We start from the raw sequence: 14,943 nt of genomic DNA, 5'->3' as shown, positions 1-14,943 counted from the left end.
CCCTGAGAAATGAGCTGCACAACGACCTTTACTTTTAATGAGATCAATAGAAGTTAGTGTCGCCATCTCTTAAAATAATTGGCAAATATTAAAGCCAAATTAAGGTCAGAGACTAGTATCTGTTCCTTATCTAAAGAGACAGTCACAGATGGAGGTGGGATAGGAAAGTATGAGGCACTATCTGGCAGTTTCATCTGAGACTTATCAGGGGCAGGCGGTGAGATCAGGTCTACAGGACCATGTCACAGGATTTTTTTCTTTGCCTTCTTCATGTCAGCCAGAGGCATGAAGCCAGGGCCAGCTTGCTCACAAGGCCAGGAAAGTATCAGTGACTTGCCCTGGATAACCCAGGTTGGTTTTTCACGTTGCAGCTATCTGTGAACGTGATACTTGTGCCATTTTTTGTTTTACTGCATTCATAACCTCAAATTTGCACACATTCTTCCTGAGAGGTTTCTTGCTACCTACTGCATATTGGAGTTTGTAAGATACTAATTTATGATGGACTTTCCAGTACTTTGTTGTCAGGTTGATCTGTAAGCTGGGCGTGCTGAGAGGAGAGTTGCATACAGCGGCTAGTGTGCGTCCAGAGGTTTGCTGCTATGGGGCTGTATGCAAGGGACTTATAATATGGTTTCATCCAAAGTAGCTCCTAGTGGATCATGGGAGGGTAACAGGTTGTCTAGGCTTTCAAAACTGAAGGCAGCAACAGTTTGCATCTGGGTATGCATGCAAGAAATAGGTCACTGCTACTCCCTGTACCACAGCTTGGGATCCTCTGAATTACATGACAGAAATGCAGTAGGTGTACTTGGTAAAATACTTGGTACTCTGGGTATGAATCAGTTAACTAGAAGAGGTGGGGATTAGTAAGGAAACTGCAAAGTAGTTAAGAAACTGAGAGAGGCAGTGATGGAGAAAAATTACTGTGGTGGAGTTCTGTGAGGTTTGCTCTGCAAACTGATCTTATTTAATAGATTCAGTGATGACCTCAACATGAACAGAACTGTGTGAAGGAGGTTGTTGATGACACAAAATTGGGAGGTTATGTCATTGTAGAGGAGGACCAGAGTCGCAATAGCACTTGGTGGCTTTGGGGACTGAAGTGATAGAAAGGGATAAAAATGAGCAAAGACTTGCACTTAGGAACTAATAAGAAGGATTTCTGAAATATGCTGGGTGTTTATCAGAGGGAAGTGACATACTAGAATTAGCTTTGGGATATTAGTCAATCACAAGGCAAGTGTGTGTTTCCAGTGCAGTGTGACTGGGGAAAAAGCAGGTTGACTCCTAGGACATAGCAGATAAATGAGGATCCTGTAGAAAAGGGGCAGTTTTTATGCTCTGTCTGTGATGATTGTTATCTTACTGGTAAACACACTGGAGTTGTAAATGCTGGAGAGGAAAGGAGCTAGTTAAGCTCTAGGGCTATGTTAGCTAAGGAAATAATTTGAACTGGACATCATTAAGATTAGGCTGGTATTTAGGAGAAAGGTTTTCACCATCTAGAGAGTGAAATTTTGGAAGGGTCTTCACAGTCATGCTTTCTGTCTTTCTTACTTCCAATGAAGTTGACCAGCTGTGATGCTTCACAGTCACAATCTGTGATGTCTGCATTACATTCTTATTCTGTATCTGCTTGTAACTCACAACTCACAGGGTATGGTTTGTGACCATGGTGTGCCATACTGAGTACATAAAATGAACTTTGTGTGCTTAGTTTGGTGAAGAGTTACTCCAAATCTGGCTGTCATACATGTATCTGGCACTCCGTTGTTTGGCCCAGGTTGCTGACTCTCCATTTTGTCATCTGCAATCTACTTACTCTTCAGCTACCCTTTTTTCAAAATGAAAAGGTTGAGCTGAAAATGTGTGATTTGCCTGACACAGTGTCATGGTCCTGTCACATAGTGTAGCAAAGGCAGATTGCTATCTGCAATGACTCCTTTTAGGCAGCAACACACCAATAGGCAAGGATGTGCCTCTAGCAAGAGGCAGTGCGTGGTGTTATTCTGATGGATCCAGCTCAGGTCTGCTTACTGACTAGCATGGTTCTTCTTCTTGTGTGTTATGGATAAATCATGCCATTCTTGATTACACCCCCATCTGCCTAGTTGTATTTCTTGTAGCACATCCAGTGCTACAAGTGCTTCTGTTTCCTTGCTGCTCGAGTCTTCTAGTATTGGTAGACTGCCTGTCCTCTGCCATTCCATAGCCAACTTTGGAATCTTAATCTTTAATATTTTAATATTTTTTCCAAACTTTTAATATTTTCCCCAAGTAAATTCCTCCTGCAGCTTGGTCATTTAATGCTTTCTCTGAACTCACTCTCTGTAGTCTGCGTCTCTCTGCTAATGAGGTGTCTGGAAATGAATGCGGGATTCCAAGGGTGATTATCATTGTTTTACAGTGTGCAGCAGAACAGTGCTGGGGGACCCTGGTAATGACAAAGACCTTGTGGTGTTGGATGCTAAACAGAGAAAGGAATGATGACCTCTCCATGTCATAACAAAATGCCTGTGTGTTTATTTTGGTCTTTGCTTCTGTAAAGCTCTGCAACCTTTTGTCTAATTTGTGGAGCACCTTCACCCCAAGGTCTTAACACAGCCTAAATGCATGCTGAATTCCTCCTGAGCAGAGGTTTTCACTTGTTTGTTTTCTCATTTTTCCTAACTGCACTCTTCCAAAGTGAATTCTGCATATGCAGGCTTGTGGTGATGTGGCACAGTACTGGAGAATTAATGGTGTCCTGCTGTTTTTCCTAAACTTTTTCTCTAGAAACATGAACTCTTTTTTTTGGTCTGAATTGTAATGATAGGTCACTATTCACATCTTACACTCAGCCCTAGAAATACAGCCTTTAACCTTTCTCCTTTTTTTGTTGCTTTTGTTTGTTTAGCATTCACCAGTGTTGGTGCCTTCTGTAGTCATTTAATTTTTATCATATTTTGGAGGTAATTCAACATACAAAAGTGAGGGAAAATATTTTACTCTGCAGCACAGCTCTTACCCTGTGCTTTTATTTATTTATTTGTTCAAAAGTAAAGCCTGTTTCTGTGTTTATATCATAAATCCCTGTCACATGTCTTCTGTATGCTCACTCAGTTATACAGACTGCATTGAATACATAGAATACATAGAATACATAGAATAAACCAGGTTGGAAGAGACCTTCAAGATCATCGCGTCCAACCCATCAACCAATCCAACACCGCCCAAGCAACTAACCCACAGCACCAAGCACCCTGTCAAGTCTTCTCCTAAAAACCTCCAGTGATGGCGACTCCACCACCTCCCCAGGCAGCCCATTCCAATGGGCAATCACTCTTTCTGTATAGAACTTTTTTCTAACATCCAGCCTGAACCTCCCCTGGCGCAGCCTGAGACTGTGTCCTCTTGTTCTGGTACTGGCTGCCTGGGAGAAGAGACCAACATCCGACTGTCTACAACCTCCCTTCAGGTAGTTGTAGAGAGTAATAAGGTCACCCCTGAGTCTCCTCTTCTCCAGGCTAAGCAACCCCAGCTCCCTCAGCCTCTCCTCGTAGGGCTTGTGTTCCAAACCCCTCACCAACTTTGTTGCTCTTCTCTGGACTCGTTCCAGCAAGTCAGCCTCCTTCCTAAACTGAGGGGCCCAGAACTGGACACAGTACTCGAGGTGCGGCCTAACCAGTGCAGTGTACAGGGGCAGAATGACCTCCCTGCTCCTGCTGGCCACACTGTTCCTGATGCAGGCCAGGATGCCATTGGCCCTCTTAGCTGCCTGGGCACACTGCAGGCTCATGTTCAGTCTACCGTCGACCAGCACCCCCAGGTCCCTCTCAGCCTGACTGCTCTCCAGCCACTCTGACCCCAGCCTGTAGCTCTGCATGGGGTTGCTGTGGCCAATGTGCAGAACCCGGCACTTGGATGTGTTAAATCTCATGCCGTTGGACTCTGCCCATCTGCCCAGCCTGTCGAGGTCCCTCTGCAGAGCCTCTCTACCCTCCAGCAGATCAACTCCTGCCCCCAGCTTGGTGTCGTCAGCAAATTTACTGATGATGGACTCGATGCCCTCGTCCAGATCATCAATAAAGATGTTAAAGAGCATGGGGCCCAGCACTGATCCCTGGGGCACACCACTGGTGACTGGCTGCCAGCTGGATGTGGCACCATTCACCACCACTCTCTGGGCTCGGCCCTCCAGCCAGTTCCTAACCCATCGCAGTGTGCTCCCATCCAAGCCATGGGCTGACAGCTTGGCCAGGAGTTTGCTATGGGGAACGGTGTCAAAGGCCTTGCTGAGGTCCAGGTAGACTACATCCACAGGCCTCCCCACATCCACCAGGCGGGTCTGGTTTGGGTGAGTTAACTACTGCAGATGCTCAAGGTTGCATGCTGGGGAAGAGGTAAATATAGGTACAGCTGAGAAGGGATAGAGGATGGGGATCTTACAGGGAAGATTGTCTTGCACTCATGATCCACCCTGAGGGTCTGAACAAGTCTGTGATCCCTCTGTTTTCATGGTGAGATGAGTCCTGAGCTGCTTTTGTGTTGCGTCATGGGATGCAAAAGGCTAAGACTATAGGTCTGTTTAGTCACCTCTCTGCTGGTGGTGACTCAGGAGGGGAGATCTCTGCACCTGGAACCTACAGCCATACCATAAAATGCTGTTATGAGTATGGCGTGGATGACTTGGTGAGAGGTGTTTTTGTAGGGTCCTAGGATATTTGAGATTGGAGGGGACCTCGGAAGGTGTCCTGTCAAACTTCTTTTTAAGGCAGGATCAACTATGATATCAGACCAGTTTACTCAGGGTGTTATCAGCACTGGTCTTCAAAACTTCCAGTGATGTAGATTCCACAGCCTCTCTGGGCAGCTTGTTCCACTGCTTGATATTCCCAACCTATGCCCTCACCACAGCACACAAGGAGAGCCTGCTGTCTTTGAGAAGCCCACATTCCAGTGTCCCAAATTAATAGCTTTCCAGGCTTTATCCATAACCAGCCAACACATCTACAGACCTTGTCTGGACTTTTATTTAGTGGGTATGAGGCAGCATATAGTTCCTCAGACTGTCTCCAAGTTCTCACCTTCAATAATTCTGTACTGTTCCAGGTCTCTGTAAGGCAAACAGCTGAGACAGGGAGGGCAAAATGGGGTTTGCTCAGTGTGCACACAGGTGTCATGATGGATGCCAGTGATCAGTCATGATGTCCAAATCCATTCCTCCTGGTGTACAGGTCCTTGGGAGGCTGTGTGAATGGATGACTGGCTTAAACCAGACTATCTGGCATGTCCTTGGGCTGCCAGCAAGTGCTCAGCTCTTCCGGAGGTCACAGCTCCTGGTGCTTTGGTCCTGTGCAATTAGTACTCGTTGATCTGGGAGATCTATAAAGGTCACACCAGTGATCTCTGCTGATGATTCAGAAAGGAAACCTCGTTCCTCTCAGTCACCGTTACAGTGACAGCTGTTACTAGGGGAGCTGTGAGCCAGCATAGGGGGCAGCATTCTCTGTGATTTCAGCAATGGCTTCAGGTCCCACTTGAGACAACCCTTGGGACAACCCTCTGTCCCACCGGTCCTACAGTCATTCTTGTTGCTGTAGGAAGGGTTTCCATTCTTTCTCCTCAGTTGTAATTACTTGGACACTATTTATAACATGCTTTTCTCAGAAGTGTCCATGCTGCAGAGGTGGTTAAAGCAAACCCTTCCCCAACTGTCTGGTTTTCTGTAGGACAAGCTGTCATTAGTACTCCTGTTACCCCTTCTACCACCTCTGCTGATGGGGACAGCTGCCTGTTTGCTGCTTCCATTATGTGTCTGGGGACATGCTTGGAATCATTTATAATGATTGTCTTTTAATTGCTTGTTCAGCACTCCATTGTGGAGCACTGTGCTGCTCTCTGATGGCAGGGAGGGCTGGCAGTGGGATGTCAGGGCAAGGCTCCTGTGTTAGTGCATGGTGAGGGATTGATGCCAGGCCCTGGGAATATTTGCTTGGTCCTGGGAGATTTTTAACTTCACTAACATCTGTTGGTGATAAGGAGCAGCAGCATGGAGGGACATAGCAGTGACAGAATAATTCAAACAGTGTTTCTGTGCTGCTTTGTGTTCACAGGTTAACATGGGTCTGAGGAAAGTAAGGGGGAAAGTGGGGAACTGTGTCATGGGGGGAGGGAAGAGGGAACTCTTTCCATGCCTTCTGTGTGAGTGTCTGTCTGCCCTACCTGCTCTTTCATTTCCCTCCTTTTTACCAGAAACTTTGTTCCTACCCACAGGTATTTTCTCACTTTTATGCTAGGCAAGTGTCTCTATATAACTCTTAACCCCACAAACACCTTCATGATACCCTGGCAAAGATTTTTCCCTGAATGTCCTGAATCACTCTGTAGTAGATGCCAGCAGCCACCCTGTGTGTTTGTCAGTCTGAAGAGCTGCAAGAGCTTTGTGTGGGGACATTGGCACGTACCAGACCCTCGCTTACTGCAGTTTTGACATGCAAGGGGCTGCCTCCCTCCCTGGCAGGCACCCTGCTGTGAGTGGCAGCGTGTGACCATCTCCTGTCTGCTCACAGATCTCTCGAAACCTGGGGAAACTCTACAGCGAAATGATCTTTGTGAATGGCTTTGTGCACTGTGACCCACACCCAGGCAATGTGCTAGTGAGGAAGTGCCCAGCCTCCGGCAAGGCCCACATTATCCTCCTGGACCATGGGCTCTACCAGGTACGTAGCTGCGGGGAGCTTTCAGGGCTTTGTGAGGCTGCTTGTGGATGTCAGGCTGAAAGAGCATATCCAGCTGCAGCCTTGCCCTGCTAAGCCCATACAAATATATTTTTCCTATTAATTTCATTGCCCTCCAAGCTCTGAAGTGGAAGACAGGGCAAGCTAGGGGGCACAAGGCTTCCCCCCCTAGATCCCTGTCCTCCATGGAGTTCTGGGGCCCATGTCTCTCTCCCTAGGTGCTGAGCGAGTCATTCCGCATGGACTACTGCCGCCTTTGGCAGGCCCTCATCAAGGCTGACATGAAGAGGGTGCAGAAGTACAGCCGGCGGCTTGGGGCAGGGGATTTGTACCCTCTCTTTGCCTGCATGCTGACTGCCAGGTCCTGGGAGTCTGTCAACAGGGGCATTGACCGGTCACCAGTCTCAGCCAGAGAGGTGGGTCCTCTGTGTCCTTTCCTGTCCTTGCCCTTTCTTCTCTTCAGGTGCCTTTCGTGGTTGTCACCACCTGATGTTGCAGCGATGCTGGGCAACCCCTGGCAGCTCTGTAGCAAATTTTGTATTGATAGCTGAGCTGGAAAAAGCCAGGACTGCTCCTACAATGTGTTATGTAGTGGCTGAACTTCATTTCCCAGATACACTTCTTGTGGGCTGCTTGAATTTTGTATAATATTTTCATGAGTAAGTGTTCACCAGTTCTGACAATTGTAGGCAGCCTTTTCCTTAAGAAAGTGTTGAATGCAGCTGTGCAGGGAACCATCAAAGAGGATAGGTTAAGGTAGAGGAGACATAAAGGCATAGTGGGAAGACATGAGAAGGGTAATGCATTATCACTATTCATGCAAATGACTATCAGCACTGATACAAACTCCTAAAACCCCTTGGAAATTACCACCCAATCAGAAACTCTATTAACTTGGAGTCAAGGTTGCTTAACTGCAGATCCTGTCAACTCAATCACTACAAATCTAGGAAATTGCCACTTACATTCTTCACCCTTTCCTATCCACACGTGCTGGATCCTTCTGAAGTCCTCTCACACTCCTGACACTTGAACACCGCCTTCAGGGTAGTCAGAGCCACTGGCAGCTGTGCTGTTCTTAGATGCAGATGTAGTGATGTGATTTCAGGCAATGGACTAGGGCAGAAACATCTTGTATCCTATGGTTTGGTTTTATCTGCCTGAATTTGTAGTGGAAAGGATGAAATTCATTTAGGTAGTATTAGAATATTGTCCTGTGAAGTTCTCTTCTGGAAATTCCTTTGGGTTGGCATTTGATTTTGATGGATGTGGCAGCATTTGCTGCACTGGCTTGCCATTATCCATAGCAATGAGCAGGTCGGATACCTTGGGTAATGGACCCCCCGCCCAGTAATTTGATTGCTTCTTACATGAGTTAATTTTCTGCAGATCAGAAATAATAGAGTGACTGTCTAGCAGATCTGTGCTTGATCTGGTGAGTTCTTGTGCTGTAGCTCCAGAAAAAAATTCAGAGGCACCAAAGGAAATCAACACAGAGCTGGTTCCAGTACTACAAGGCCGGTGTTGAGCCTGAGCTGATACGAAATGCTTATCCTGAAGTGGCTGGTGAAGGTTATGCCAGAGGTGCAACTGCATGGTGCCTTGTGTGGGCTAATGAACTTTGTCACTGACTTGAATCGTGTCTGTGGAGCAAAATTTGTTGTCTTTGCCTACATGACACAATTAAGGCTGAAACTGGATAATCCTGTGGCAGATAATGGGGAGATGAGCAGATTTGCTGTGGCATTAGGAAATGAGCTGCTGCTTGCCCTTAGTTTAAAGGTGAATTTGAAAGATTGTATCAGCTGCAGGAGCCAAGTGCTGTGTAGGCAGCTACCATCGGCACAGAGCTCCTGAGAATGTGCGTGAGGATGTGGCGACGTGAGAGTAGCCTGTGAGACAAGGGAGCAACCCTCCTGGAATAAAATCATCGCTCTAGTGCTGTCCCCAGACTGGGCCACTGCAACTCAAGAAAGTTTCCATGACACTGGGGCAAGTCCAGTAGGAAGCTACAAGGACTAGTGGTCAAACAGGTGCAGCCCATAAGGTAAGCCTGAGCAGGTTAGGGCAGAAAATACCCAGAAGAGCACAGGTCGAGAAGAGTTGGGGTAGTGATTTTCAAATCTGTTGAGGGCTGCTGGAAACAGGACCAGAAGTAATGAGTTTTAAATTCAGCAAAGGAGGTTGGGGTTAACCTGAGAAAAAACAGTTCTAACAGCAAGGCCAGAGAAACACTGGTGCAGATGAGGAGAGGGGAGCCTTTGAGTCACAGCACTGCAGTGTTTTAGGAGCAGGGCAAATGTGTGAGGATTGCCATAGGTGTAGCTGTGCCCATCTTAAGCCAGGGCCAGGCAGCTGACTGCTCAGGGTGGCTGCTGGCCTCATCTCATCTGATTTTATGATTATGTTTTGCTTGCATCCTGCAGCAGCCTCTGTGACTGCAGCCAAGGGGCTTTTCTCAGGTCCTGTGGCATAGCTCATTTCTTCCTCTGCACACAGCCTTCGCCCTTGACAGAAAATGACAGTTCTGATGACAGGTCATGTGGTTGTTTTGTGATGTGGGCAAGCAGTTGGAGCTAAAAATAAAAGGAAAATAAATAGCAAATAAAACCTGTGTGTGGAAAATAAGTAGGCTCTGCAGTGATACTGGGTGGGATAATGGATAAGGGATAATCGGGAGGAATTTTCTGCCACCAGATAATAGAACAAAACATTTACTGTTTAGGAGAGCTAAGCATCTTTTTGCTGAAGCTTTGTGTATCTCTTCAGTGATGGAGGCAGGAGGATACAAACATTTATTTGTCAGCAGCCAAGCAACTGTGGTGATGTCTGAGCTGACATCTTTGACACTGTGACCTGCACGCTCGATTTGCACAGAACTGTTACTTTGTAAGTCTGAAGTTCACAAAGAGTGAATGTGGGATCCAATATCATGAAGTGGAGGTCAGCTGTCCCTCATTCCAGAGAGAAGATTTTAGAGCTGTCCTTTCCCACAAAAGAGCCTCCATCTTGTAAGAAGCCATTTGCTGTTCTCTGCATGTGTTCTGATGGATTCTGGAGATCTCAGGTGTTCAAGGGACTTCTACTTTGATTTGCTGATTCGTGTCATGGCTCTGTAGGGAGAGGCAGGAACATGGTATGTGTATGAGATTGGCTCCACACCACACTGTGCTGTGTTTACTAAGATTGTGAGAGAACTCTCAGATCTAAAAGGAGACAGGAGAGTGGGGGTTGACTGTCTTGCATGCTGTGGTGGCTCATGTTTGCAGGGGAGCTTGTCTTAAGTGGCTCAGGCTATTACCACTGGGATCATACTGTGGGATAGTGTATTTATTGGAAGCTGGGCAGCCAAGGAATATGAAGGATCACCCTGTGTCTGCCTTGATCTTGCACTCTTTCCTCAAGTGCCTACTACTGGCTTCTGCCAGACAGGATATAGGCCTGGATATACCCATCATCTGACAGATGACAGTTTTCAATCTTTTGGGTTAATGTGGCATATAACTGCATGATGTTTCTCACCTCTTCTGTGTTGTGTGGAGGACAGAGGACTAAACTAGGCCTTGGAAACAGCCTTTGTAAGTATAGCAAAAAGCTATTAGTTGCATGGAACAACAAGACAAAGAGCAACCTGGTTGTCTCTGCAGCATGCCTTCACCTTCCTGAGCAGTCCTGTGCTACATGCAGCTTTGCCAGCTTTGGGGCTGATGAGGTGAGACTCAGTCAGAACGCTGCAAGGGCAGTAATGAGACATGGCTGCTGCAGGGATGCCTGGAGCCAAGAACTGAGATAGCAGCAAGTGCCCTGGTCTCCTGAGAGACTATGAATCCTGCCAGTTAGAGGACAAGTCCTTATCTCACTGAGGGGCAGGTGGGAATATGGAAAATGTGATCTGTGACTGTGCTGTAAGTGCTTGGGACAGCTAGGTGTCTGCTGGAAAGCAGGACAAAATGCTCTTTAGGTTCTGGTCTAGCGTCATGGTCTGGAATAACACCATCTACCCCTGCCAGATCTCAGCTGCATCCCTACCTGGGTTTGCCATGCATGGACTCTCAGTTTCTCTCTCCTTTCTCTCTGACATGACCTGGCTGGCCTCAGGATGTGGAGATCCGTTCCAACGCTGCTGCTTACCTGCCCCAGATCACCCAGCTCCTCAACAACGTCCCCCGCCAGATGCTGCTGCTGCTGAAGACCAATGACTTGTTGAGGGGGATCGAGGCAGCCCTGCGCACACGGGCCAGTGCCAGCTCCTTCCTCAACATGTCTCGCTGCTGCATCAGAGCTGTTTCCACGTGAGTTTCTTCTCCAGGCACCAGAGGCCAGACATGGAGCAGCAGGGGCAGTCTGTCCCTGGGGGCCAGGAGTCAGGGAGGACCCTGGGGCCAGCAAGACAGTCAGGGCCCGGTCTCACAGCATCTGAGCAAGGTGAGCAAGACAGACACACAGATGGTGGTCAAGTCCAGCCAAAAGCCTGTATTGTGATGCAACATCATGGTGACAGAAGAGGTCCAAGGTCAAACCAGAAAGTCAGTCTGCAGATCAGGTCCAGGCCTAGTGCTTGTCAGGCAGGTGCATGGTGATAACACATAGCTGAGGACAAGCCAAGAGGTCATTTTATGAATTAAGATCCAGATCAAGGGGCTTCACAGCAGGTCATGAGCTGGGGAGCATTACTTAGGTGGGGACCGAAGATGCAGGCCAGAGTATAACTGAGATCCTGGGCAGAGGACTGGGGGAGGATGTGCCAGGCTACTCAGGGCCCTTAAGGCCCAGGGGTGGGGTTGGAGGTCTTATGGTAAGGGCTTAGGGTTTAGCCCCTTCAGACAGGGAAAGGTCCTTACCTGCCTATTACATGCATAACCACTGGAACGTATTTGTGGGTAGAAAAGACCTGCCATTTCTCTGCTGCCAGTTTCTGCAGCCTGATTTAGGGCTGACTGTGAAGATCAGGTTGGTGTTTAAAAGCCAGGAGCAGGAGTCATGCAAGAGATTTCCATCTGTGAATCTTATGAGTCAAGGCATTTTTGCCTGAGATTTCTCATCCTTGCAGAAGAAATAGCAGTTATTTCTCTGGCTGATGAGGGACCACAAAGCCCAGTTAACCTCTGCTTCTGAAGAAAGGTAGAGGACTACATTTCCTGGAATCAATGTGTCAGAATTGCTGGACCATTATGAGTGTGCTGCCAGGAAAGACTATAGGAGCGTGCACCAATCTTTGTTAGCTGAAGTGAAGTTGGGCATAGAAGCAGAGGATGCTATGTTCCTGGGTCACTAAATGCAGTGGGAAGAGAGCTGGGCTTACAGGGGAGCAGGCTGTCTCTTCTGCCAGATTCCTGCTAGGAAGGCAGTCCCCAGCTTCTCAGGAACATCACTTGGAGACAATCCCTACTCCCAGGGTTCCCCATTGCTTGTGATTCTCCAGATGTGGGATGTTCGCCTCCTCTAGGGAGGGTCAATTGTACTGGAAATGTAGGACAGGCCTTCCTGCTGGGCTGCATCCTGCTGGATCTAATGCAACTGTCTTTCTCCTAGGTACCAGAGGAGCAAGAGTCACTCACTTTACAGGAGGGCCCAGATCTCACTCACAGAGTCCCTGAGCCTGTGGCAGATCAACTTCTATGAACTCCTGCTGTGGCTGAAGGGGTCCCAGCTGGGGAAGCTGGTCATCGCTGTCCTGAGCCGGATGCAGCATTCCACGTACTGACCTGAACCTGTGGGAGAGGTCTGGGTGCTCTCCCTCCCTCCCTCCCTCCGTTCTGCTCACCACAGCACATTTGCCTTTCTGACTGTGGCTGTCTATTCTTTGGTGTCTTGTTCCACATTACAGGCTGCACTGTCCTTGCCTGCTACGGCACTAGCTTTCCCTTTGGCGCTGGAAGGTGGAGTTGGTCCTGGAGCTCTGCCATTTCACGGTTTAGGAAAAGGAGGTGAGGGATACCACATGACAGGACGAGCAGAGTATTTTCTTTCCCCATCTGAGCAGGAGAAATGCCACTAGGATTCCAGTGGGACAGCACTGGAAGCAAAAACCTCTCCTTAAAGAATCGTACAAATTTAAGAGAATCCCCACCCTGCCTAGAATGCCTGAAAACATTTCTCAGACCCTTACAGAGACATGGAAAGTCCCTTTAAAATCCAACAGGGTTTGTATTGGTTTTAGCAGTCTCCTTAGTCTGATTTCTGTTCAGGTGTTCAGGGCTCTGAAACTGCTGGTAATAATGTATATGACTGTACTGTGCTGCCACACAGCAAAATAAATGTGTTGGCTGAGAGACTTTTGGGAGATGGATGCCTGGCTGTGTGCTCAGGATGATGTTTGGGCCTCTGACATCAGTCCCATTTCCATTTCTCCACTGAGTGATGCCAGACATCTCTGTTAACTCCTTGCAAGCAAAATGAAATGGCCTCTTCATCTTTGCTCTAGAGGTTTGTTCCACATCTGGGTTCTCTGGTGCTGTGCCAGTGTGTGTTGGGATGGAATAGAGGAGAATATGTTAATTTGCTGGGAGAATGCACCACTCTTTTCCACCCAAATCCACCCTGATCCTGCCTCCTCCCTGCCTGTAAGAGCATGTTGCAGGGCATCTATAAGACATCACCATCTCTGTGCCACACACTGAGCATTTCACCTTGTCACTTGTGACATTTCACTGCTCCTGCCTCAGATGAAAACCTGCCTCTTGCTTGGTGGTGCAAGTGACAGGTCTGATAGTTCTGACTTTGCAGCTATAGGGTTACTACCAGGAGGTCTCACCTAGAGGTCTCCTTTATGTGAGACTTATTTGGGATCCTGGGAGGCATCCCTGCTGCTTGTGAGGATTCCTGTAGCCAGGAAGGGTGGATGGAGGTGACTGCTCAGATCATTTCAGCTTTCTCATACACTGTCTTGATGAAAGGGGGCATGAAAGACAGGTCAGGAATGTCCCTCTACTGCCAGCAAGCTTGCTAAGCTGAGGGTTGTCACTCAGTCACCTGGCTGTGCCTGAGAGCAAGCCACAAGGTGACCATGCTTTCTGCCACTTTGCATAGAGTTTGCCAGCTTTCACAGATGGGAGACCTCAACTTGCACTGAGTCCATTTGCATGGGAAGGGAAGCAGGGGGTAGAGTGTGGGTCAGTCCCTCAGGAACTGATTCTCTTTCTGGCTGTGTGGAAGAGGTAAGTGATGTAATCCAGGAAAAGTACCTGACTACAGGTGTGCTTGGGTGTGGTGAGTTAGTGGCTGCAGAAGTGTGGCTTATGCTAGTGACTGTGCTTTGGATTGTAAGCATGGCTGGCTGGCTCAGGACCGTTAGGAAATGTGTGATTAGCAGAGTTTTGGAGGGGGATGAACAAACAAGGGATTTTGGTCTCACATGCAGTCAGTCTCCTGACCTTGATGTTAACTCTCTGAGCCCTTCCTACTGCGGAGGCAGCAGTGGGAGTGATGTGCTGTCCCATCTTTGCTAAGGACTAAACCCATAAACCCCAGTAAGATTGAGTGCCCTGACTTCTGGGCTGTGTGGTGGCGTCAGGCAAGAGAGTGGTGGTAATTGCAGTGACGAGATCCTGAGTCGACAGGGAGTCATAGGGGCCCTGGAGTATTGGTCCTGTAGCCTGTACGTGAGTAATCTTTGCTCATGTGAGTAGTTGGGCTGAATCAGTGCCTTGCTTAGGCACTTCCAGCATCTAGGCTGGCTGGAGTGTGTGGGCCTGTCTTGTTCCCCTCACAAGTAGAGCTCTGCTCAGAAAATTGGCCTGATGCACTGACTGAAGTCTAGGAGACACTCCAGCAAAGGTCATTGACTTCACATCTTCATCTTGTAGCTGCCCCTGCAAATGCCTTTGCCTATCCATGTCTGGATATACCAACCAGAGTTTGGGTTTCATTAACACCTGTGTGTAAAAGCACATCTCACAGCGAGGCCCTGGTTATATCCCTCATTTCTGGAAGATCCTGTGTTGTGGAGGGGCTCTGCACAGCTGGCATTTAGTTGACTACTGAGCCCCCAGCCTACTCTCAGCCTTGCCTGTTCGTTTACCTGTTCTAAATCCCACCATGCTAGTCCTGCTGCCTGAGGAAGGTTCTGGCTCTGAAAGTGGTAGAGAATCAGCAACCTCTCACACTGTTGTTTTTGGCAACATGCAGCAGGCAGAGAGCGAGATGTGTTTGGAAGAGCTTTGTCTGTTGTCATTGGTCTGTGCCAGGAGGCTGTATGCTTCAGTGTTAGCAGTGGGACTCC

The 14,943-nt window shown here is 48.0% G+C and overlaps 1 protein-coding gene across 3 annotated transcripts in view; it reads left to right on the top strand.

The window, feature by feature from the left end:
- Positions 1 to 13,303, top strand: part of ADCK1 (aarF domain containing kinase 1) — a 75,094-nt gene extending 61,791 nt beyond the window's left edge. For 2 of the 3 annotated variants that reach the window (XM_054161987.1, XM_009909345.2), the window contains exons 8-11: positions 6,555 to 6,704; positions 6,941 to 7,138; positions 10,821 to 11,014; positions 12,255 to 13,303. In XM_054161987.1, coding sequence (XP_054017962.1) covers positions 6,555 to 6,704; positions 6,941 to 7,138; positions 10,821 to 11,014; positions 12,255 to 12,426 — 714 coding nt within the window. In that variant the 3' untranslated portion in view covers positions 12,427 to 13,303. Of the gene's footprint in view, positions 1 to 6,554; positions 6,705 to 6,940; positions 7,139 to 10,820; positions 11,148 to 12,254 lie in introns of all 3 variants that reach the window. The other variant, XR_008462264.1, reaches the window with a different exon arrangement.
- Positions 13,304 to 14,943: the final 1,640 nt, after the last annotated feature.

This window comes from Dryobates pubescens, chromosome 5 (assembly GCF_014839835.1).
Source record: "Dryobates pubescens isolate bDryPub1 chromosome 5, bDryPub1.pri, whole genome shotgun sequence".
Classification (NCBI taxonomy): domain Eukaryota; kingdom Metazoa; phylum Chordata; class Aves; order Piciformes; family Picidae; genus Dryobates; species Dryobates pubescens.
The sequence above is the reverse complement of the archived record's forward strand: the minus strand, read 5'-3'. Positions and strand labels throughout refer to the sequence as shown.